We start from the raw sequence: 26507 nt of genomic DNA on the forward strand, positions 1-26507 counted from the left end.
ACGTAGTCTCTGTGTGATCTCTCCGGCAGTCTCAGGGTGTCTCCCTGGGTGAGAGAGACGTAGTCTCTGCGTGATCTCTCCAGCAGTCTCAGGGTGTCTCCCTGCGTGAGAGAGACGTAGTCTCTGTGTGATCTCTCCAGCAGTCTCAGGGTGTCTCCCTGGGTGAGAGAGACGTAGTCTCTGCGTGATCTCTCCAGCAGTCTCAGGGTGTCTCCCTGGGTGAGAGAGACGTAGTCTCTGCGTGATCTCTCCGGCAGTCTCAGGGTGTCTCCCTGGGTGAGAGAGACGTAGTCTCTGTGTGATCTCTCCAGCAGTCTCAGGGTGTCTCCCTGGGTGAGAGAGACATAGTCTCCGTGTGATCTCTCCAGCAGTCTCAGGGTGTCTCCCTGGGTGAGACGTAGTCTCTGCGTGATCTCTCCGGCAGTCTCAGGGTGTCTCCCTGGGTGAGAGAGACATAGTCTCCGTGTGATCTCTCCAGCAGTCTCAGGGTGTCTCCCTGGGTGAGAGAGACGTAGTCTCTGTGTGATCTCTCCAGCAGTCTCAGGGTGTCTCCCTTGGTGAGAGAGACGTAGTCTCTGCGTGATCTCTCCGGCAGTCTCAGGGTGTCTCCCTGGGTGAGAGAGACGTAGTCTCTGTGTAATCTCTCCAGCAGTCTCAGGGTGTCTCCCTGGGTGAGAGAGACGTAGTCTCAGTGTAATCTCTCCGGCTGTCCCGGGTGTCTCCCTGGGTGAGAGAGACGTAGTCTCCGCGTGATCTCTCCGGCAGTCTCAGGGTGTCTCCCTGGGTGAGAGAGACGTAGTCTCTGCGTGATCTCTCCGGCAGTCTCGGGGTGTCTCCCTGGGTGAGAGAGACGTAGTCTCCGCGTGTTCTCTCCGGCAGTCTCAGGGTGTCTCCCTGGGTGAGAGAGACGTAGTCTCTGTGTGATCTCTCCAGCAGTCTCAGGGTGTCTCCCTGGGTGAGAGAGACGTAGTCTCTGTGTGATCTCTCCAGCAGTCTCAGGGTGTCTCCCTGGGTGAGAGAGACGTAGTCTCAGTGTAATCTCTCCGGCTGTCCCGGGTGTCTCCCTGCACTAGAGATCTCTCTGCAGTGAATGCTGCAGGATTTTTAAAGGAGTAACGAGCCAGCTGAGCAGGTTAATTAGGACAGTCTGCTCTGAATTAACCTGCTCAGTGCTGGGCTCAAGCTCTCCGCACACAGGTTTCTCTGCTAGTTACAGAGGAAGGCCCCCTGTTACAACACTGTATATATAAAATCAGAATGACACACGCAGTAACTAGGATAAACAGTACTTCATATGTTTGCGTTGATTGATTGTGCTCAAAGTGTTAAAAGAATCTCTGCTAGACCAGTGTCCATATAGACATGTACACTCCTGGGGTATATTCTATACGCTCCTATATTGCTGATCCGTGAGGTCCTACATGGAAGTCCCATTGACTTCACCGGGCTCCCATCCCAGGCAGTGGGGATCAGCGATCTCGGAGCTTATAGAATATACCCCATGGACTATATATACAGTATACTTTATTCCCTCTTTATTAACCACTCATTTTCTTTCTCTTCCCTCTCTCTGTTACCCTGAACCCTCTACCTATCATTCTCACTCTCTCCTCTCTCTCTCTCCCCTCTGTTCTCTATTTCTCTCCTATTCCCCGTACTTCTCTCTGTTTCCCTCTCTCTCTCTCTTCCTTCTCTGATGTTCCTCTTTCTTTCTCTCCTCTCTTTCTCCTCTTTTCTCTATTTCTCTCCTATTCCCTGTACTTTTTCTCTCTGTCTCCCTCTCTCTCTCTTCCTTCTCTGATGTTCCTCTTTCTTTCTCTCCTCTCTTTCTCCTCTTTTCTCTATTTCTCTCCTATTCCCCGTACTTCTCTGTGTCCCTCTCTCTCCCCTCGTTTCTCTATTTCTCTCCTATTCCCCGTACTTCTCTCTGTTTCCCTCTCTCTCTCTCTTCCTTCTCTGATGTTCCTCTTTCTTTCTCTCCTCTCTTTCTCCTCTTTTCTCTATTTCTCTCCTATTCCCTGTACTTCTTCTCTCTATCTCCCTCTCCCTCTTCCTTCTCTGATGTTCCTCTTTCTCTCTCTCCCCTCTTTACTCTATTTCTCTCGCTTACCACATCTCTTCCTCCCTCCTCTGTTGACCCCTTTCTACCACTTCCAGACTACCACCCTGATTGGACTTTTGAAGACCGCTCGCCTCCTCCGCTTGGTACGAGTGGCCCGTAAGCTGGACCGTTACTCAGAGTATGGAGCGGCTGTGCTCTTCCTCCTCATGTGCACCTTTGCCCTCATCGCTCACTGGTTGGCCTGCATCTGGTACGCCATTGGTAACATGGAGCACTATGACAAGGACTATCGTCCCATCGGCTGGCTCTACTCCCTGGGCACCCAGATCATGAAACCATACAACAGCAGTAACCTGAAGTCTGGGCCCTCCATCAACGACAAGTATGTGACCGCCCTCTACTTCACCTTCAGCAGCCTGACCAGTGTGGGCTTCGGAAACGTGTCACCCAACACCAACTCGGAGAAGATATTTTCCATCTGCGTCATGCTAATTGGATGTGAGTACATGATGGGGGGGACACACACTCACTGATCTTTCATACACACTCTTTGCCGTTAGAGACGAGTACGATCGATCAGAGTCACTCCATTCATTCCCACGCAGGTTCTGGTTCTGTATTCCCATGTAAAGGAGAAAACCACCTGTGCAGTCTCATTGTGATGCCCTAGTGACAGGATCACGGGACAGGAGGTCCTTCATTGGGGAAGCTCTGTTTTGCATGTACTCAAGTTGGTGGATCTTCTCCTTTGAACAGTCACGCCCTCTGGGCCATTAGTAGCCCAGGAGGTACCTCGGTAGGCAGAGTTATTGCTCCCGCAGGTGAACTAGCTCGGTATACCCAGCATCCTTCTCCCACAAAGCCGGTGCGCTGTGTACGTCTGGTCGCCGCGCCCCAGCGGTTGTAATAACGTCGGCTTTATCTGTATAGGGAAACATTTACCAAACTCTAGGGGAATCCGTATAAATGTCGCCTGCTTGGAAAACTAGATACTACATTAAGTGACTGAAAATATTCCCTTTGAAATCATAGTTGGTTTTATTTGATGAGCTTGGCACTGTTCTTGGCCATGTTTTGCAGCCAGTGGGTTTTGGTTGATTACTTCATAGAATCTCATAGCATTAAGGCCTCGAGGTTCAGTACTTACATCGTGTGACTCGGGAAGTGTCAGTAGGACAGGTCACGTGACCGACATACTCATTGGAGACGTTGAATTCCACACCCGAGCTTGTCATTTTCGCTGATGTATTGTATCACAACTGCTGCAGCGTGCGACTCGTGGCTCACAATGTGTGGCGGGTGTGAGACGCCTGGTCCACGGGCCTGATTTATTACACGTGAGCACACTCAAGCAAAGAAAGAGATGTTATTTTGTGCCTGGACTCTCAGCGCTCGCGCCACACAGCTGCAGGAAATCCGGCCTTATAACAGGGAGAGCCGCGGTGTTCCCCGAGGTTAACATGTGTCCTCTAAGCTCGTTATATGCAAACACAGCAGCCGTACCACTGCTCATTCTCAGCGGCTTGATGCCATGTTATTGTAGCATAAGGTTGCACTATTTTCCAATAACGGGACAGTAAGTATGTCTCAGCGTTTCTCCGATTCAGACCCAGAAGTAGCTTTATCCCTTAACTCATGTTGATATTGAGGGGATACGGAAACCGCCTGTAAATAACGCTATGTTAGTTAAATCGTACATAACTGTGGTCCAAAAATGAACAATGGTTCCCAGCACTCAAAGCATGAGTCAAAAACTTCATTCATCAAAAAGGCATATTTTACTGAAAAAGAGTGAGAGATCAATGCAAACAAATAGTAGAAAATATAACCCATCTCCTAAAAGGTTACTGGCATTGTTAGCGTGTGTAAGGCCCAACCCTGTGTTGCCATGGTATCATGACATCACAGAGAGTATATAAGGGAAGGGCAAGGCTTGAGAAAGTTAGGTTCCCGGAGGTGATGAGGAGAGGAGCCTCGGGGAGAGTAGATAAGTAATGTTTGTAACGTAATAGTGTAGACCAGGCCCCTGTTTATTATACTGTAGGTAGAGACAGTACCCGTTGGGTTAGGATCCCCGAAAGACGGAATGGAATCCTGAATAAGTAATATAAAGGAATACGGCACGCCACAGAGGGCCTCAGGAAAGAGGGCTCCCGGGTGCCGGCGGATCAGCGCTAACTGCGGATCAGGAGCTAACATTCCTCACCAGTCTGTATGGAAGTGGCCGTTCCCAAACAGGCAAAAGGTATTGGGTCACGAAAGAAAGACCCACCAGGAGTCCCGTGGGGGGCCCCCAGTAATCAGATTAACACTGATGATGATCCCAAAGCAACAGGGGAGCCGGGTCCCACACTTACAGCCACTAAGTAAATGTTCCTCTGGTCACGTGTTAAGATTGGACGCTGATTGAAGAACTGTTCATGTATGTCTGATATAAAACACAGTACAACGTTATTAATACGCGTGTGAGCGCTCCCTGTGCTGGGGACCCGAATACATGACAGTTGTATGACAAAAGTTCCTGGCGCTCATTATTCTGCTACCTCATCGCCCAGCCACCCGAGCCCAGCCACCTGAGCCCAGCCACCTGAGCCCAGCCACCTGAGCCCAGCCACCTGAGCCCAGCCACCTGAGCCCAGCCACCTGAGCCCAGCCACCTGAGCCCAGCCACCTGAGTCCAGCACCTAAGCCCAGCCACCTGAGCCCAGCCACCTGAGCCCAGCCACCTGAGCCCAGCCACCTGAGCCCAGCCACCTGAGCCCAGCCACCTGAGCCCAGCCACCTGAGTCCAGCACCTAAGACCAGCCACCTGAGCCCAGCCACCTGAGCCCAGCCACCTGAGCCCAGCCACCTGAGCCCAGCCACCTGAGCCCAGCCACCTGAGTCCAGCACCTAAGCCCAGCCACCTGAGCCCAGCACCTGAATTTATTTATTTATACAATGTGTTACCAGGCAGTAATACAGTGTGAGTTACCGCTCGTTCTCAGGTATGTCCTGGGCACAGAGTTATGATACATGGTTACAGATACAGTTACATAAATGAACAGGGTATACATTATATACAAGACATTGCATGCACAGTTAAAGATAATATATATGTATCCCTGTTTCCCCCTAAACAATAAGGCTACTGGTGCTGCCACTACCTGTTGGCTCACGTAGAGCCTAAGCCTCCGCCCCGGGGAGCCCGGGGTGATATAATAATAGTCTCGGTGCAGCGCCTCCACCTGAGAGGGAGCCCAGCATAGGAACCAATAATAATAACACACAGTTTATAATGCCAGCCTCACACGGCCGTAACCCACCACTGTGTACCCAACACGTGTCCTTAGAGTCCCACATCCACCCCAATGTGTGAGACAGCGCTGCCCACAAGAATAGGTGTAGAGTTGGTGCACTTAGTGTAATTAGGTACCTGCCGGGTGCTCCAGCACCCGGGGGCGCTGAGAACAAGGTAGATTGGATCCACTGATCCAGCGATGAAGTCGTCCGCGATGAGTCCGCCTCCGCGTGGGGTGGTATCCGGTTGGAGTGTCCCACCGTGAAGATAGTCTCTGTGCAGCAGGTGTCTGGTCCCAGACCACCTGTAATCAGGATGCAGCCGAGTCCTGACTGTGTCCCTTGCTTAATAATGCTACAGAGGCAGTGTCCCTATCTTATGGGCCAGTCCCTGTAGTAACCACAAGCTGAGGTGAGTCGGGGCCTACTGGGGGTAATCTGGCCTAGTACAGGAGTCACAGAACCCTGCACACATACACCCTACCCTGTTGGCATCCCATCTCCGACTGGCGTGCTTCTCAGCGCGCCAAATGTATCTATCTCCTGCAGGGGGAATCCTGCAGCCCTATTAGCTGATTCGCGCCATGTGATGAACAGCCCCTGAGGCTGCCGGGAGCTGTAGTTCCCATGCGGAGCTCCTGGGTGTAATGGCCATCGCGGGGAACCTTCTGCGCATGCGCAAAGGTGTAGCAAGATGGCCGCCGCACTCACAACCTTCTCCTGCGTATGCGCTAGCTGAAATGGCTGCCGCCGTTCTGCACATGCGCATCTCTACACAAGATGGCGGCGCCCTGCAAAGGGAGCCGCCGGCGACACGATCGCCTCCTCCCCTTCACCGTCACCCGCCAGACACACCCGCACCTCTCCCACGCCTATCGGAAGGTAGAGAAGGGCAGGGGAAAGCCCAGAGGGGGACCTGGCTACATATATTATAGGCGTATGTAGCAGTTACAGACCAGATTAAAATGTGAGATAGCCTTAGATTTGAAAGAACTTAAACTGGTGCTGGATGTGAGAGTCTCCGGTAGGTTGGTCCAGTTTTGGGGTGCACGGTAAGAGGAGGAACGGCCGGATACTTTGTTGAGCCTTGGGACCATGAACAGTCTTTTGGAGTCTGATCTCAGGTGAAAGGTGCTGCATGTGGTAGGGGTGAGGAGCTTGTTCAGGTAGCTGGGTAGCTTGCCCAGAAAGTATTTGAGGGTGAGACAGGAAAGGTGAACTTTGCGCCTAGACTCTAGTGATGACCAATCTAGTTCTTTGAGCATTTCGCAGGGATGTGTGTTGTAGTTGCATTGGAGAACAAAACGACAAATTAAATTGTAGAGGATGTCAAGTTTGCTAAGGTGGGTTTGAGGAGCAGAGCCATATACTATGTCTCCATAGTCAATAATTGGCATTAGCATCTGCTGTGCGATAAGCTTTCTGACCAGGAGACTTAGGGAGGATTTGTTCCTGTAAAGTACACCTAGTTTGGCATAGGTCTTGGTTGTCAGGGTATCAATGTGCATCCCGAATGTTAAGTGGGAGTCAAACCATAAGCCCAGGTATTTAAAACTAGTGACAGGGGCTAGGACGGTATTAGAGCTGGTTTAGCTCTGTACTGTAGCTCCTTCACTGGAAGCTTTAGAAATGTAGCCTTGGTCCCAAATATCATTGTTGCAGCCTTGTCAGTGTTTAGAAACAGTTTGTTTTGGGAAATCCAATTTTTAAGTCTCAAAGTCAGACTGCAGTACGTGTTCAAGGTCAGAGAGGCGAGGGCTGTGTGCAGATAACATTCTGTCATCCGCATCGTGACACCGGAGGTTTAAGGGTTAAACATTTCTCGCAGGACGCGCTGGCAGACATTGCAAGAATTATTTAAGCGTTTCATTCTCACATCAAAGTGTGACATCATACTTCCTCATCCTTCTGTCATACGTAGTGCTTTGTGATACTGCTTTCTCATATTTGTCTTCATATTGATCTCTCGCTCTTTGACTAAAATATTCCTATTTGATGAATGAAGTTTTTGACTCGTGCTTTGAGCGCTGGGAGCCATTGCTGATTTTTAGGCCACAGTATAATTTAACTAACATGGCGTTATTTCCAGGCGGTATTTCCCTCTCCTGCGTCAGAGTAACGCTTATACAGAGCGCTGGGAACCATCGCTGCCCCAGTATAATATAACTAACATGGCGGTATTTCCAGGCGGTATTTCCCTCTCCTGCGTCAGAGTAACGCTAAGACAGAGTGCTGGGAACCATCGCTGCCCCAGTATAATATAACTAACATGGCGTTATTTCCAGGCGGTATTTCCCTCTCCTGCGTCAGAGTAACGCTAAGACAGAGTGTTGGGAACCATTGTTAATTGTTGGATTACTTTACAGAATACACGGAGGTCCAATTCCCCGTGCTGACCCGTTCCCCGTGCTGACCCATTCCCCGTGCTGACCCATTCCCCGTGCTGACCCATTCTCTGTGCTGACCCGTTCCCTGTGCTGACCTGTTCCCCGTGCTGACCTGCTCCCCCGTGCTGACCCGTTCCCCGTGCTGACCTGCTCCCCCGTGCTGACCCGTTCCCCGTGCTGACCCGTTCCCTGTGCTGACTCGCTCCCCCGTGCTGACCCATTCTCCGTGCTGACCCGTTCCCTGTGCTGACTCGCTCCCCCGTGCTGACCCGTTCCCCGTGCTGACCCGCTCCCCCGTGCTGACCCGCTCCCCCGTGCTGACCCGTTCCCTGTGCTGACCCATTCTCCGTGCTGACCCGCTCCCCCGTGCTGACCCATTCTCCGTGCTGACCCGTTCCCTGTGCTGACCCGCTCCCCCGTGCTGATCTAGGACATGCGTGTAATAATAACAATCATCTGTTCCTTAGCAGGTCTTAAAATTAGGTGAATACAACCTCAGATGAACAACAACACATGATATACTACACCGTGTCATGCTTTATTTAACAAAAATAAAGCCAACATGGAGAAGCCTCAAAAACACAGATATCAGGCTAATGCAAGGAGAGTGTCAGGTGGGATCCCAGGGAAACGTGTTCCCTGGATCAGCAACACCAGCCGGTCACAATGTGAACAGAAGTACCTAAGGGACACACTAATCGATACACTGATATCATATACATATAAACCACACACACTGCAAGATGGAAACCGTAGAGGTAGAACTGGCCCATCGTGGTGGGAAGTGTGCAGAAATCTAGGAACAATGTGAAGAGATGGATGTGATCCGTTATGTAGATAACACAAAGAGATCTAAGTGTCACCAAAAATTCCTAACATGGAAATGAACAAATGTCCAGATATATCCAGGATAACATGAATATCCTGGATATATAACATGAATATCCTGGATATATAACATAAATATCCTGGATATATAACAGGAATATCCTGGATATATAACAGGAATATCCTGGATATATAACATGAATATCCTGGATATATAACATGAATATCCTGGATATATAACATGAATATCCTGGATATATAACATGAATATCCTGGATATATAACATGAATATCCTGGATATATAACATGAATATGAATATCCTGGATATATAACATGAATATATCTGGACATTTGATCATTTCCATGTTAGGAATTTTTTTGTCTCATTTTGGGGGATGAGACGGGGACATGTACAATTACAGAGATGTCCTTGCTTGGGGGATGAGACGGAGACATGTACAATTACAGAGATGTCCTTGCTTGGGGGATGAGACGGAGACATGTACAATTACAGAGATGTCCTTGCTTGGGGGATGAGACGGGGACATGTACAATTACAGAGATGTCCGTGCTTGGGGGATGAGACGGGGACATATACAATTACAGAGATGTCCTTGCTTGGGGGATGAGACGGGGACATGTACAATTACAGAGATGTCCTTGCTTGGGGGATGAGACGGAGACATGTACAATTACAGAGATGTCCTTGCTTGGGGGATGAGACGGGGACATGTACAATTACAGAGATATCCTTGCTTGGGGGATGAGACGGAGACATGTACAATTACAGAGATGTCCTTGCTTGGGGGATGAGACGGGGACATGTACAATTACAGAGATGTCCGTGCTTGGGGGATAAGACGGGGACATATACAATTACAGAGATGTCCTTGCTTGGGGGATGAGACGGGGACATGTACAATTACAGAGATGTCCTTGCTTGGGGGATGAGACGGGGACATGTACAATTACAGAGATGTCCTTTCTTGGGGGATGTGACTGAGACATGTACAATTACAGAGATATCCTTGCTTGGGGGATGAGACGGGGACATGTACAATTACAGAGATGTCCGTGCTTGGGGATGAGACGGAGACATGTACAATTACAGAGATGTCCTTGCTTGGGGGATGTGACGGAGACATGTACAATTACAGAGATGTCCTTGCTTGGGGGATGAGACGGGGACATGTACAATTACAGAGATGTCCGTGCTTGGGGGATGAGACGGAGACATGTACAATTACAGAGATATCCTTGCTTGGGGAATGAGACGGGGACATGTACAATTACAGAGATGTCCTTGCTTGGGGGATGTGACGGAGACATGTACAATTACAGAGATATCCTTGCTTGGGGAATGAGACGGGGACATGTACAATTACAGAGATGTCCGTGCTTGGGGGATGAGACGGGGACATGAACAATTACAGAGATGTCCGTGCTTGGGGGATGAGACGTAGACATGTACAATTACAGAGATGTCCTTGCTTGGGGGATGAGACGGAGACATGTACAATTACAGAGGTGTCCTTGCTTGGGGGATGAGACGGGGACATGTACAATTACAGAGATGTCCTTGCTTGGGGGATGAGACGGAGACATGTACAATTACAGAGATATCCTTGCTTGGGGGATGAGACGGGGACATGTACAATTACAGAGATGTCCGTGCTTGGGGGATGAGACGGAGACATGTACAATTACAGAGATGTCCTTTCTTGGGGGATGTGACGGAGACATGTACAATTACAGAGATGTCCTTGCTTGGGGGATGAGACGGGGACATGTACAATTACAGAGATGTCCGTGCTTGGGGGATGAGACGGGGACATGTACAATTACAGAGATGTCCTTGCTTGGGGGATGAGACGGGGACATGTACAATTACAGAGATGTCCGTGCTTGGGGGATGAGACGGGGACATGTACAATTACAGAGATGTCCTTGCTTGGGGGATGAGATGGAGACATGTACAATTACAGAGATGTCCTTGCTTGGAGGATGAGACGGAGACATGTACAATTACAGAGATGTCCTTGCTTGGGGGATGAGACGGAGACATGTACAATTACAGTGATGTCCTTGCTTGGGGGATGAGATGGAGACATTTACAATTACAGAGATGTCCTTGCTTGGAGGATGAGACGGAGACATGTACAATTACAGAGATGTCCTTGCTTGGGGGATGAGACAGAGACTTGTACAATTACAGAGATGTCCTTGCTTGGGGGATGAGACAGAGACATGTACAATTACAGAGATGTCCTTGCTTGGGGGATGTGACGGAGACATGTACAATTACAGAGATGTCCGTGCTTGGGGGATGAGATGGGGACATGTACAATTACAGAGATGTCCTTGCTTGGGGAATGAGACGGAGACATGTACAATTACAGAGATGTCCTTGCTTGGGGAGTGAGACGGAGACATGTACAATTACAGAGATGTCCTTGCTTGGGGGATGAGATGGAGACATGTACAATTACAGAGATGTCCTTGCTTGGGGGATGAGACGGAGACATGTACAATTACAGAGATGTCCTTGCTTGGGGGATGAGACGGGGACATGTACAATTACAGAGATATCCTTGCTTGGGGGATGAGACGGAGACATGTACAATTACAGAGATGTCCTTGCTTGGGGGATGAGACGGGGACATGTACAATTACAGAGATGTCCGTGCTTGGGGGATAAGACGGGGACATATACAATTACAGAGATGTCCTTGCTTGGGGGATGAGACGGGGACATGTACAATTACAGAGATGTCCTTGCTTGGGGGATGAGACGGGGACATGTACAATTACAGAGATGTCCTTTCTTGGGGGATGTGACTGAGACATGTACAATTACAGAGATATCCTTGCTTGGGGGATGAGACGGGGACATGTACAATTACAGAGATGTCCGTGCTTGGGGATGAGACGGAGACATGTACAATTACAGAGATGTCCTTGCTTGGGGGATGTGACGGAGACATGTACAATTACAGAGATGTCCTTGCTTGGGGGATGAGACGGGGACATGTACAATTACAGAGATGTCCGTGCTTGGGGGATGAGACGGAGACATGTACAATTACAGAGATATCCTTGCTTGGGGAATGAGACGGGGACATGTACAATTACAGAGATGTCCTTGCTTGGGGGATGTGACGGAGACATGTACAATTACAGAGATATCCTTGCTTGGGGAATGAGACGGGGACATGTACAATTACAGAGATGTCCGTGCTTGGGGGATGAGACGGGGACATGAACAATTACAGAGATGTCCGTGCTTGGGGGATGAGACGTAGACATGTACAATTACAGAGATGTCCTTGCTTGGGGGATGAGACGGAGACATGTACAATTACAGAGGTGTCCTTGCTTGGGGGATGAGACGGGGACATGTACAATTACAGAGATGTCCTTGCTTGGGGGATGAGACGGAGACATGTACAATTACAGAGATATCCTTGCTTGGGGGATGAGACGGGGACATGTACAATTACAGAGATGTCCGTGCTTGGGGGATGAGACGGAGACATGTACAATTACAGAGATGTCCTTTCTTGGGGGATGTGACGGAGACATGTACAATTACAGAGATGTCCTTGCTTGGGGGATGAGACGGGGACATGTACAATTACAGAGATGTCCGTGCTTGGGGGATGAGACGGGGACATGTACAATTACAGAGATGTCCTTGCTTGGGGGATGAGACGGGGACATGTACAATTACAGAGATGTCCGTGCTTGGGGGATGAGACGGGGACATGTACAATTACAGAGATGTCCTTGCTTGGGGGATGAGATGGAGACATGTACAATTACAGAGATGTCCTTGCTTGGAGGATGAGACGGAGACATGTACAATTACAGAGATGTCCTTGCTTGGGGGATGAGACGGAGACATGTACAATTACAGTGATGTCCTTGCTTGGGGGATGAGATGGAGACATTTACAATTACAGAGATGTCCTTGCTTGGAGGATGAGACGGAGACATGTACAATTACAGAGATGTCCTTGCTTGGGGGATGAGACAGAGACTTGTACAATTACAGAGATGTCCTTGCTTGGGGGATGAGACAGAGACATGTACAATTACAGAGATGTCCTTGCTTGGGGGATGTGACGGAGACATGTACAATTACAGAGATGTCCGTGCTTGGGGGATGAGATGGGGACATGTACAATTACAGAGATGTCCTTGCTTGGGGAATGAGACGGAGACATGTACAATTACAGAGATGTCCTTGCTTGGGGAGTGAGACGGAGACATGTACAATTACAGAGATGTCCTTGCTTGGGGGATGAGACGGAGACATGTACAATTACAGAGATGTCCTTGCTTGGGGATGAGACGGAGACATGTACAATTATAGAGATGTCCTTGCTTGGGGGATGAGACGGAGACATGTACAATTACATAGATGTCCTTGCTTGGGGGATGAGACGGAGACATGTACAATTACAGAGATGTCCGTGCTTGGGGGATGAGACGGAGACATGTACAATTACAGAGATGTCCTTGCTTGGGGAATGAGACGGAGACATGTACAATTACAGAGATGTCCTTGCTTGGGGGATGAGACGGAGACATGTACAATTACAGAGATGTCCTTGCTTGGGGGATGAGACGGAGACATGTACAATTACAGAGATGTCCGTGCTTGGGGGATGAGACGGAGACATGTACAATTACAGAGATGTCCTTGCTTGGGGGATGAGACAGGGACATGTACAATTACAGAGATGTCCTTGCTTGGGGGATGAGACAGGGACATGTACAATTACAGAGATGTCCTTGCTTGGGGAGTGAGACAGAGACATGTACAATTACAGAGATGTCCTTGCTTGGGGGATGAGACGGAGACATGTACAATTACAGAGATGTCCGTGCTTGGGGGATGAGACAGAGACATGTACAATTACAGAGATGTCCTTGCTTGGGGGATGAGACGGAGACATGTACAATTACAGAGATGTCCTTGCTTGGGGGATGAGATGGAGACATGTACAATTACAGAGATGTCCTTGCTTGGGGGATGAGACGGAGACATGTACAATTACAGAGATGTCCTTGCTTGGGGGATGAGACGGAGACATGTACAATTACAGAGATGTCCTTGCTTGGGGGATGAGACGGAGACATGTACAATTACAGAGATGTCCTTGCTTGGGGGATGAGACGGGGACATGTACAATTACAGAGATGTCCTTGCTTGGGGGATGAGACGGAGACATGTACAATTACAGAGATGTCCTTGCTTGGGGGATGTGACGGAGACATGTACAATTACAGAGATGTCCTTGCTTGGGGGATGTGACGGAGACATGTACAATTACAGAGATGTCCGTGCTTGGGGGATGAGACGGAGACATGTACAATTACAGAGATGTCCTTGCTTGGGGGATGAGACGGGGATATGTACAATTACAGAGATGTCCTTGCTTGGGGGATGAGACGGGGATTTGTACAATTACAGAGATGTCCTTGCTTGGGGGATGTGACGGAGACATGTACAATTACATTGATGTCATTGCTTGGGGGATGAGACAGAGACATGTACAATTACAGAGGTGTCCTTGCTTGGGGGATGAGACGGGGACATGTACAATTACAGAGATGTCCTTGCTTGGGGGATGAGACAGAGACATGTACAATTACAGAGATGTCCTTGCTTGGGGGATGAGACGGAGACATGTACAATTACAGAGATGTCCTTGCTTGGGGGATGTGACGGAGACATGTACAATTACAGAGATGTCCTTGCTTGGGGGATGAGACGGAGACATGTACAATTACAGAGATGTCCTTGCTTGGGGGATGAGACGGAGACATGTACAATTACAGAGATGTCCGTGCTTGGGGGATGAGACGGAGACATGTACAATTACAGAGATGTCCTTGCTTGGGGGATGAGACGGAGACATGAACAATTACAGAGATGTCCTTGCTTGGGGATGAGACGGAGACATGTACAATTATAGAGATGTCCTTGCTTGGGGATGAGACGGAGACATGTACAATTATAGAGATGTCCTTGCTTGGGGGATGAGACGGAGACATGTACAATTACAGAGATGTCCTTGCTAGGGGGATGAGACGGAGACATGTACAATTACAGAGATGTCCTTGCTTGGGGGATGTGACGGAGACATGTACAATTACAGAGATGTCCTTGCTTGGGGGATGAGACGGAGACATGTACAATTACAGAGATGTCCGTGCTTGGGGGATGAGACGGAGACATGTACAATTACAGAGATGTCCGTGCTTGGGGGATGAGACGGAGACATGTACAATTACAGAGATGTCCTTGCTTGGGGGATGAGACGGAGACATGTACAATTACAGAGATGTCCTTGCTTGGGGGATGAGACGGAGACATGTACAATTACAGAGATGTCCTTGCTTGGGGGATGAGACGGAGACATGTACAATTACAGAGATGTCCTTGCTTGGGGGATGTGACGGAGACATGTACAATTACAGAGATGTCCTTGCTTGGGGAATGAGATGGGGACATGTACAATTACAGAGATATCCTTGCTTGGGGGATGAGACGGAGACATGTACAATTACAGAGATGTCCTTGCTTGGGGAATGAGACGGGGACATGTACAATTACAGAGATATCCTTGCTTGGGGGATGAGACGGAGACATGTACAATTACAGAGATGTCCTTGCTTGGGGGATGTGACGGAGACATGTACAATTACAGAGATGTCCTTGCTTGGGGGATGAGACGGAGACATGTACAATTACAGAGATGTCCTTGCTTGGGGGATGAGACGGAGACATGTACAATTACAGAGATGTCCTTGCTTGGGGGATGTGACGGGGACATGTACAATTACAGAGATGTCCGTGCTTGGGGAGTGAGACGGAGACATGTACAATTACAGAGATGTCCTTGCTTGGGGGATGAGACGGAGACATGTACAATTACAGAGATGTCCTTGCTTGGGGGATGTGACGGGGACATGTACAATTACAGAGATGTCCGTGCTTGGGGAGTGAGACGGAGACATGTACAATTACAGTGATGTCCTTGCTTGGGGGATGTGACGGAGACATGTACAATTACAGTGATGTCATTGCTTGGGGAATGAGACAGAGACATGTACAATTACAGAGATGTCATTGCTTGGGGGATGAGACGGAGACATGTACAATTACAGAGATGTCCTTGCTTGGGGAGTGAGACGGAGACATGTACAATTACAGAGATGTCCTTGCTTGGGGGATGAGACGGAGACATGTACAATTACAGAGATGTCCGTGCTTGGGGGATGAGACGGAGACATGTACAATTACAGAGATGTCCTTGCTTGGGGGATGAGACAGGGACATGTACAATTACAGAGATGTCCTTGCTTGGGGGATGAGACAGGGACATGTACAATTACAGAGATGTCCTTGCTTGCGGAGTGAGACAGAGACATGTACAATTACAGAGATGTCCTTGCTTGGGGAGTGGGACAGAGACATGTACAATTACAGTGATGTCCTTGCTTGGGGGATGAGACGGAGACATGTACAATTACAGAGATGTCCTTGCTTGGGGGATGAGACGGAGACATGTACAATTACAGAGATGTCCGTGCTTGGGGGATGAGACAGAGACATGTACAATTACAGAGATGTCCTTGCTTGGGGGATGAGACGGAGACATGTACAATTACAGAGATGTCCTTGCTTGGGGGATGAGACGGAGACATGTACAATTACAGAGATGTCCTTGCTTGGGGGATGAGACGGAGACATGTACAATTACAGAGATGTCCTTGCTTGGGGGATGAGACGGAGACATGTACAATTACAGAGATGTCCTTGCTTGGGGGATGAGACGGAGACATGTACAATTACAGAGATGTCCTTGCTTGGGGGATGAGACGGGGACATGTACAATTACAGAGATGTCCTTGCTTGGCGGTTGAGACGGAGACATGTACAATTACAGAGATGTCCTTGCTTGGGGGATGTGACGGAGACATGTACAATTACAGAGATGTCCTTGCTTGGGGGATGTGACGGAGACATGTACAATTACAGAGATGTCCGTGCTTGGGGGATGAGACGGAGACATGTACAATTACAGAGATGTCCTTGCTTCGGGGATGAGACGGGGATATGTACAATTACAGAGATGTCCTTGCTTGGGGGATGAGACGGGGATTTGTACAATTACAGAGATGTCCTTGCTTGGGGGATGTGACGGAGAAATATGCACAATTACAGTGATGTCATTGCTTGGGGGATGAGACAGAGACATGTACAATTACAGAGGTGTCCTTGCTTGGGGGATGAGACGGGGACATGTACAATTACAGAGATGTCCTTGCTTGGGGGATGAGACAGAGACATGTACAATTACAGAGATGTCCTTGCTTGGGGGATGAGACGGAGACATGTACAATTACAGAGATGTCCTTGCTTGGGGGATGTGACGGAGACATGTACAATTACAGAGATGTCCTTGCTTGGGGGATGAGACGGAGACATGTACAATTACAGAGATGTCCTTGCTTGGGGGATGAGACGGAGACATGTACAATTACAGAGATGTCCGTGCTTGGGGGATGAGACGGAGACATGTACAATTACAGAGATGTCCTTGCTTGGGGGATGAGACGGAGACATGAACAATTACAGAGATGTCCTTGCTTGGGGATGAGACGGAGACATGTACAATTATAGAGATGTCCTTGCTTGGGGGATGAGACGGAGACATGTACAATTACAGAGATGTCCTTGCTTGGGGGATGAGACGGAGACATGTACAATTACAGAGATGTCCTTGCTTGGGGGATGAGACGGAGACATGTACAATTATAGAGATGTCCTTGCTTGGGGGATGTGACGGAGACATGTACAATTACAGAGATGTCCTTGCTTGGGGGATGAGATGGAGACATGTACAATTACAGAGATGTCCGTGCTTGGGGGATGAGACGGAGACATGTACAATTACAGAGATGTCCTTGCTTGGGGGATGAGACGGAGACATGTACAATTACAGAGATGTCCTTGCTTGGGGGATGAGACGGAGACATGTACAATTACAGAGATGTCCTTGCTTGGGGGATGAGACGGAGACATGTACAATTACAGAGATGTCCTTGCTTGGGGGATGAGACGGAGACATGTACAATTACAGAGATGTCCTTGCTTGGGGGATGAGACGGGGACATGTACAATTACAGAGATGTCCTTGCTTGGCGGTTGAGACGGAGACATGTACAATTACAGAGATGTCCTTGCTTGGGGGATGTGACGGAGACATGTACAATTACAGAGATGTCCTTGCTTGGGGGATGTGACGGAGACATGTACAATTACAGAGATGTCCGTGCTTGGGGGATGAGACGGAGACATGTACAATTACAGAGATGTCCTTGCTTGGGGGATGAGACGGGGATATGTACAATTACAGAGATGTCCTTGCTTGGGGGATGAGACGGGGATTTGTACAATTACAGAGATGTCCTTGCTTGGGGGATGTGACGGAGACATGTACAATTACAGTGATGTCATTGCTTGGGGGATGAGACAGAGACATGTACAATTACAGAGGTGTCCTTGCTTGGGGGATGAGACGGGGACATGTACAATTACAGAGATGTCCTTGCTTGGGGGATGAGACAGAGACATGTACAATTACAGAGATGTCCTTGCTTGGGGGATGAGACGGAGACATGTACAATTACAGAGATGTCCTTGCTTGGGGGATGTGACGGAGACATGTACAATTACAGAGATGTCCTTGCTTGGGGGATGAGACGGAGACATGTACAATTACAGAGATGTCCTTGCTTGGGGGATGAGACGGAGACATGTACAATTACAGAGATGTCCTTGCTTGGGGGATGAGACGGAGACATGTACAATTACAGAGATGTCCTTGCTTGGGGGATGAGACGGAGACATGTACAATTACAGAGATGTCCTTGCTTGGGGGATGAGACGGGGACATGTACAATTACAGAGATGTCCTTGCTTGGCGGTTGAGACGGAGACATGTACAATTACAGAGATGTCCTTGCTTGGGGGATGTGACGGAGACATGTACAATTACAGAGATGTCCTTGCTTGGGGGATGTGACGGAGACATGTACAATTACAGAGATGTCCGTGCTTGGGGGATGAGACGGAGACATGTACAATTACAGAGATGTCCTTGCTTGGGGGATGAGACGGGGATATGTACAATTACAGAGATGTCCTTGCTTGGGGGATGAGACGGGGATTTGTACAATTACAGAGATGTCCTTGCTTGGGGGATGTGACGGAGACATGTACAATTACAGTGATGTCATTGCTTGGGGGATGAGACAGAGACATGTACAATTACAGAGGTGTCCTTGCTTGGGGGATGAGACGGGGACATGTACAATTACAGAGATGTCCTTGCTTGGGGGATGAGACAGAGACATGTACAATTACAGAGATGTCCTTGCTTGGGGGATGAGACGGAGACATGTACAATTACAGAGATGTCCTTGCTTGGGGGATGTGACGGAGACATGTACAATTACAGAGATGTCCTTGCTTGGGGGATGAGACGGAGACATGTACAATTACAGAGATGTCCTTGCTTGGGGGATGAGACGGAGACATGTACAATTACAGAGATGTCCGTGCTTGGGGGATGAGACGGAGACATGTACAATTACAGAGATGTCCTTGCTTGGGGGATGAGACGGAGACATGAACAATTACAGAGATGTCCTTGCTTGGGGATGAGACGGAGACATGTACAATTATAGAGATGTCCTTGCTTGGGGGATGAGACGGAGACATGTACAATTACAGAGATGTCCTTGCTTGGGGGATGAGACGGAGACATGTACAATTACAGAGATGTCCTTGCTTGGGGGATGAGACGGAGACATGTACAATTATAGAGATGTCCTTGCTTGGGGGATGTGACGGAGACATGTACAATTACAGAGATGTCCTTGCTTGGGGGATGAGATGGAGACATGTACAATTACAGAGATGTCCGTGCTTGGGGGATGAGACGGAGACATGTACAATTACAGAGATGTCCTTGCTTGGGGGATGAGACGGAGACATGTACAATTACAGAGATGTCCTTGCTTGGGGGATGAGACGGAGACATGTACACTGGCGACACACTTTATTCGAGCTCGGCTAGTCCCACGAATTCGGGTATACCCGGGTGTATTGAGGTTTGTGACTGTTTTCTGCCCGAGTGCATTGAGTTATTTTCCAGCAGGGATTGAAGCATTTTATTCCCGCTGGCTGCAATACTGCACAGTACATATATATATACTGCATTACAATTCATGAATTTATGCCATCTGGTAGACACGCGAAGCATTGCAGCCTATTAAATCCTAATCATTATCATTTAACAAATCAGCCGCCCATCAGCCAGGCATGAACCCAGGCTGGGAAGGCAAATGCAACGGGGCTTGTCAGAGGTGAGGAGCGGCGCATTCCAGGTATCTGCCAGGTACATACCGGGTATTTGCTCGAATAAAGTGTGTCGGTGCAGTACAATTACAGAGATGTCCTTGCTTGGGGGATGAGACGGGGACATGTACAATTACAGAGATGTCCTTGCTTGGGGGATGAGACGGAGACATGTACAATTACAGAGATGTCCTTGCTTGGGGGATGTGACGGAGACATGTACAATTACAGAGATGTCCTTGCTTGGGGAATGAGATGGGGACATGTACAATTACAGAGATATCCTTGCTTGGGGGATGAGACGGAGACATGTACAATTACAGAGATGTCCTTGCTTGGGGAATGAGACGGGGACATGTACAATTACAGAGATATCCTTGCTTGGGGGATGAGACGGAGACATGTACAATTACAGAGATGTCCTTGCTTGGGGGATGTGACGGAGACATGTACAATTACAGAGATGTCCTTGCTTGGGGGATGAGACGGAGACATGTACAATTACAGAGATGTCCGTGCTTGGGGAATGAGACAGAGACATGTACAATTACAGAGATGTCCTTGCTTGGGGGATGAGACGGAGACATGTACAATTACAGAGATGTCCGTGCTTGGGGAGTGAGACGGAGACATGTACAATTACAGAGATGTCCTTGCTTGGGGGATGTGACGGAGACATGTACAATTACAGTGATGTCATTGCTTGGGGAATGAGACAGAGACATGTACAATTACAGAGATGTCATTGCTTGGGGGATGTGACGGAGACATGTACAATTACAGAGATGTCCTTGCTTGGGGGATGAGACGGAGACATGTACAATTACAGAGATGTCCGTGCTTGGGGAATGAGACAGAGACATGTACAATTACAGAGATGTCCTTGCTTGGGGGATGAGACGGAGACATGTACAATTACAGAGATGTCCTTGCTTGGGGGATGTGACGGGGACATGTACAATTACAGAGATGTCCGTGCTTGGGGAGTGAGACGGAGACATGTACAATTACAGAGATGTCCTTGCTTGGGGGATGAGACGGGGATATGTACAATTACAGAGATGTCCTTGCTTGGGGGATGAGACGGGGATTTGTACAATTACAGAGATGTCCTTGCTTGGGGGATGTGACGGAGACATGTACAATTACAGTGATGTCATTGCTTGGGGGATGAGACAGAGACATGTACAATTACAGAGGTGTCCTTGCTTGGGGGATGAGACGGGGACATGTACAATTACAGAGATGTCCTTGCTTGGGGGATGAGACAGAGACATGTACAATTACAGAGATGTCCTTGCTTGGGGGATGAGACGGAGACATGTACAATTACAGAGATGTCCTTGCTTGGGGGATGTGACGGAGACATGTACAATTACAGAGATGTCCTTGCTTGGGGGATGAGACGGAGACATGTACAATTACAGAGATGTCCTTGCTTGGGGGATGAGACGGGGACATGTACAATTACAGAGATGTCCTTGCTTGGGGGATGAGACGGAGACATGTACAATTACAGAGATGTCCTTGCTTGGGGGATGTGACGGAGACATGTACAATTACAGAGATGTCCTTGCTTGGGGGATGTGACGGAGACATGTACAATTACAGAGATGTCCGTGCTTGGGGGATGAGACGGAGACATGTACAATTACAGAGATGTCCTTGCTTGGGGGATGAGACGGGGATATGTACAATTACAGAGATGTCCTTGCTTGGGGGATGAGACGGGGATTTGTACAATTACAGAGATGTCCTTGCTTGGGGATGTGACGGAGACATGTACAATTACAGTGATGTCATTGCTTGGGGGATGAGACAGAGACATGTACAATTACAGAGGTGTCCTTGCTTGGGGGATGAGACGGGGACATGTACAATTACAGAGATGTCCTTGCTTGGGGGATGAGACAGAGACATGTACAATTACAGAGATGTCCTTGCTTGGGGGATGAGACGGAGACATGTACAATTACAGAGATGTCCTTGCTTGGGGGATGTGATGGAGACATGTACAATTACAGAGATGTCCTTGCTTGGGGGATGAGACGGAGACATGTACAATTACAGAGATGTCCTTGCTTGGGGGATGTGATGGAGACATGTACAATTACAGAGATGTCCTTGCTTGGGGGATGAGACGGAGACATGTACAATTACAGAGATGTCCTTGCTTGGGGGATGAGACGGAGACATGTACAATTACAGAGATGTCCGTGCTTGGGGGATGAGACGGAGACATGTACAATTACAGAGATGTCCTTGCTTGGGGGATGAGACGGAGACATGAACAATTACAGAGATGTCCTTGCTTGGGGATGAGAAGGAGACATGTACAATTATAGAGATGTCCTTGCTTGGGGGATGAGACGGAGACATGTACAATTACAGAGATGTCCTTGCTTGGGGGATGAGACGGAGACATGTACAATTACAGAGATGTCCTTGCTTGGGGGATGAGACGGAGACATGTACAATTACAGAGATGTCCTTGCTTGGGGGATGAGACGGGGATTTGTACAATTACAGAGATGTCCTTGCTTGGGGGATGTGACGGAGACATGTACAATTACAGTGATGTCATTGCTTGGGGGATGAGACAGAGACATGTACAATTACAGAGGTGTCCTTGCTTGGGGGATGAGACGGGGACATGTACAATTACAGAGATGTCCTTGCTTGGGGGATGAGACAGAGACATGTACAATTACAGAGATGTCCTTGCTTGGGGGATGAGACGGAGACATGTACAATTACAGAGATGTCCTTGCTTGGGGGATGTGACGGAGACATGTACAATTACAGAGATGTCCTTGCTTGGGGGATGAGACGGAGACATGTACAATTACAGAGATGTCCTTGCTTGGGGGATGAGACGGGGACATGTACAATTACAGAGATGTCCTTGCTTGGGGGATGAGACGGAGACATGTACAATTACAGAGATGTCCTTGCTTGGGGGATGTGACGGAGACATGTACAATTACAGAGATGTCCTTGCTTGGGGGATGTGACGGAGACATGTACAATTACAGAGATGTCCGTGCTTGGGGGATGAGACGGAGACATGTACAATTACAGAGATGTCCTTGCTTGGGGGATGAGACGGGGATATGTACAATTACAGAGATGTCCTTGCTTGGGGGATGAGACGGGGATTTGTACAATTACAGAGATGTCCTTGCTTGGGGATGTGACGGAGACATGTACAATTACAGTGATGTCATTGCTTGGGGGATGAGACAGAGACATGTACAATTACAGAGGTGTCCTTGCTTGGGGGATGAGACGGGGACATGTACAATTACAGAGATGTCCTTGCTTGGGGGATGAGACAGAGACATGTCAATTACAGAGATGTCCTTGCTTGGGGGATGAGACGGAGACATGTACAATTACAGAGATGTCCTTGCTTGGGGGATGTGATGGAGACATGTACAATTACAGAGATGTCCTTGCTTGGGGGATGAGACGGAGACATGTACAATTACAGAGATGTCCTTGCTTGGGGGATGAGACGGAGACATGTACAATTACAGAGATGTCCGTGCTTGGGGGATGAGACGGAGACATGTACAATTACAGAGATGTCCTTGCTTGGGGGATGAGACGGAGACATGAACAATTACAGAGATGTCCTTGCTTGGGGATGAGAAGGAGACATGTACAATTATAGAGATGTCCTTGCTTGGGGGATGAGACGGAGACATGTACAATTACAGAGATGTCCTTGCTTGGGGGATGAGACGGAGACATGTACAATTACAGAGATGTCCTTGCTTGGGGGATGAGACGGAGACATGTACAATTATAGAGATGTCCTTGCTTGGGGGATGTGACGGAGACATGTACAATTACAGAGATGTCCTTGCTTGGGGGATGAGACGGAGACATGTACAATTACAGAGATGTCCGTGCTTGGGGGATGAGACGGAGACATGTACAATTACAGAGATGTCCTTGCTTGGGGGATGAGACGGAGACATGTACAATTACAGAGATGTCCTTGCTTGGGGGATGAGACGGAGACATGTACAATTACAGAGATGTCCTTGCTTGGGGGATGAGACGGGGACATGTACAATTACAGAGATGTCCTTGCTTGGGGGATGAGACGGAGACATGTACAATTACAGAGATGTCCTTGCTTGGGGGATGTGACGGAGACATGTACAATTACAGAGATGTCCTTGCTTGGGGAATGAGATGGGGACATGTACAATTACAGAGATATCCTTGCTTGGGGGATGAGACGGAGACATGTACAATTACAGAGATGTCCTTGCTTGGGGAATGAGACGGGGACATGTACAATTACAGAGATGTCCGTGCTTGGGGAATGAGACAGAGACATGTACAATTACAGAGATGTCCTTGCTTGGGGGATGAGACGGAGACATGTACAATTACAGAGATGTCCTTGCTTGGGGAATGAGACGGGGACATGTACAATTACAGAGATGTCCTTGCTTGGGGAATGAGACGGGGACATGTACAATTACAGAGATGTCCTTGCTTGGGGGATGAGACGGAGACATGTACAATTACAGAGATGTCCGTGCTTGGGGAATGAGACAGAGACATGTACAATTACAGAGATGTCCTTGCTTGGGGGATGAGGCGGAGACATGTACAATTACAGAGATGTCCTTGCTTGGGGGATGTGACGGGGACATGTACAATTACAGAGATGTCCGTGCTTGGGGAGTGAGACGGAGACATGTACAATTACAGAGATGTCCTTGCTTGGGGGATGTGACGGAGACATGTACAATTACAGTGATGTCATTGCTTGGGGAATGAGACAGAGACATGTACAATTACAGAGATGTCATTGCTTGGGGGATGTGACGGAGACATGTACAATTACAGAGATGTCCTTGCTTGGGGGATGAGACGGAGACATGTACAATTACAGAGATGTCCGTGCTTGGGGAATGAGACAGAGACATGTACAATTACAGAGATGTCCTTGCTTGGGGGATGAGACGGAGACATGTACAATTACAGAGATGTCCTTGCTTGGGGGATGTGACGGGGACATGTACAATTACAGAGATGTCCGTGCTTGGGGAGTGAGACGGAGACATGTACAATTACAGAGATGTCCTTGCTTGGGGGATGTGACGGAGACATGTACAATTACAGTGATGTCATTGCTTGGGGGATGAGACGGAGACATGTACAATTACAGAGATGTCCTTGCTTGGGGAGTGAGACGGAGACATGTACAATTACAGAGATGTCATTGCTTGGGGGATGAGACGGAGACATGTACAATTACAGAGATGTCCTTGCTTGGGGAGTGAGACGGAGACATGTACAATTACAGAGATGTCCTTTCTTGGGGGATGAGACGGAGACATGTACAATTACAGAGATGTCCTTGCTTGGGGGATGAGACGGGGACATGTACAATTACAGAGATGTCCTTGCTTGGGGGATGTGACGGAGACATGTACAATTACAGAGATGTCCTTGCTTGGGGGATGAGATGGGGACATGTACAATTACAGAGATGTCCTTGCTTGGGGGGATGTGACGGAGACATGTACAATTACAGAGATGTCCTTGCTTGGGGGATGTGACGGAGACATGTACAATTACAGAGATGTCCTTGCTTGGGGGATGTGACGGAGACATGTACAATTACAGAGATGTCCTTGCTTGGGGGATGAGACGGAGACATTTACAATTACAGAGATGTCCTTGCTTGGGGGATGAGACGGGGACATGTACAATTACAGAGATGTCCTTGCTTGGGGGATGAGACGGAGACATGTACAATTACAGAGATGTCCTTGCTTGGGGGATGAGACGGAGACATGTACAATTACAGGGATGTCATTGCTTGGGGAATGAGACAGAGACATGTACAATTACAGAGATGTCCGTGCTTGGGGGATGAGACGGAGACATGTACAATTACAGAGATGTCCTTGCTTGGGGGATGTGACGGAGACATGTACAATTACAGAGATGTCCTTGCTTGGGGGATGTGACGGAGACATGTACAATTACAGAGATGTCCTTGCTTGGGGGATGAGACGGAGACATTTACAATTACAGAGATGTCCTTGCTTGGGGGATGAGACGGGGACATGTACAATTACAGAGATGTCCTTGCTTGGGGGATGAGACGGAGACATGTACAATTACAGAGATGTCCTTGCTTGGGGGATGAGACGGAGACATGTACAATTACAGGGATGTCATTGCTTGGGGAATGAGACAGAGACATGTACAATTACAGAGATGTCCGTGCTTGGGGGATGAGACGGAGACATGTACAATTACAGAGATGTCCTTGCTTGGGGGATGAGACGGAGACATGTACAATTACAGAGATGTCCTTGCTTGGGGGATGAGACGGAGACATGTACAATTACAGAGATGTCCTTGCTTGGGGGATGAGACAGAGACATGTACAATTACAGAGATGTCCTTGCTTGGGGGATGAGACAGAGACATGTACAATTACAGAGATGTCCGTGCTTGGGGGATGAGAC

General features: G+C 48.5%; 1 protein-coding gene across 3 annotated transcripts in view; it reads left to right on the forward strand.

The window, feature by feature from the left end:
* LOC142473263 (voltage-gated inwardly rectifying potassium channel KCNH2-like) overlaps window positions 1-26507 on the forward strand; it is a 219014-nt gene that overhangs the window by 153552 nt on the left and 38955 nt on the right. For all 3 annotated transcript variants that reach the window (XM_075580454.1, XM_075580455.1, XM_075580456.1), the window contains one exon: window positions 2158-2560. In XM_075580454.1, coding sequence (XP_075436569.1) covers window positions 2158-2560 — 403 coding nt within the window. The remainder of the gene's footprint in view (window positions 1-2157; window positions 2561-26507) is intronic.

The sequence above is a fragment of the Ascaphus truei genome (genome assembly GCF_040206685.1).
Source record: "Ascaphus truei isolate aAscTru1 chromosome 2 unlocalized genomic scaffold, aAscTru1.hap1 SUPER_2_unloc_2, whole genome shotgun sequence".
Taxonomy (NCBI): Eukaryota; Metazoa; Chordata; class Amphibia; order Anura; family Ascaphidae; genus Ascaphus; species Ascaphus truei.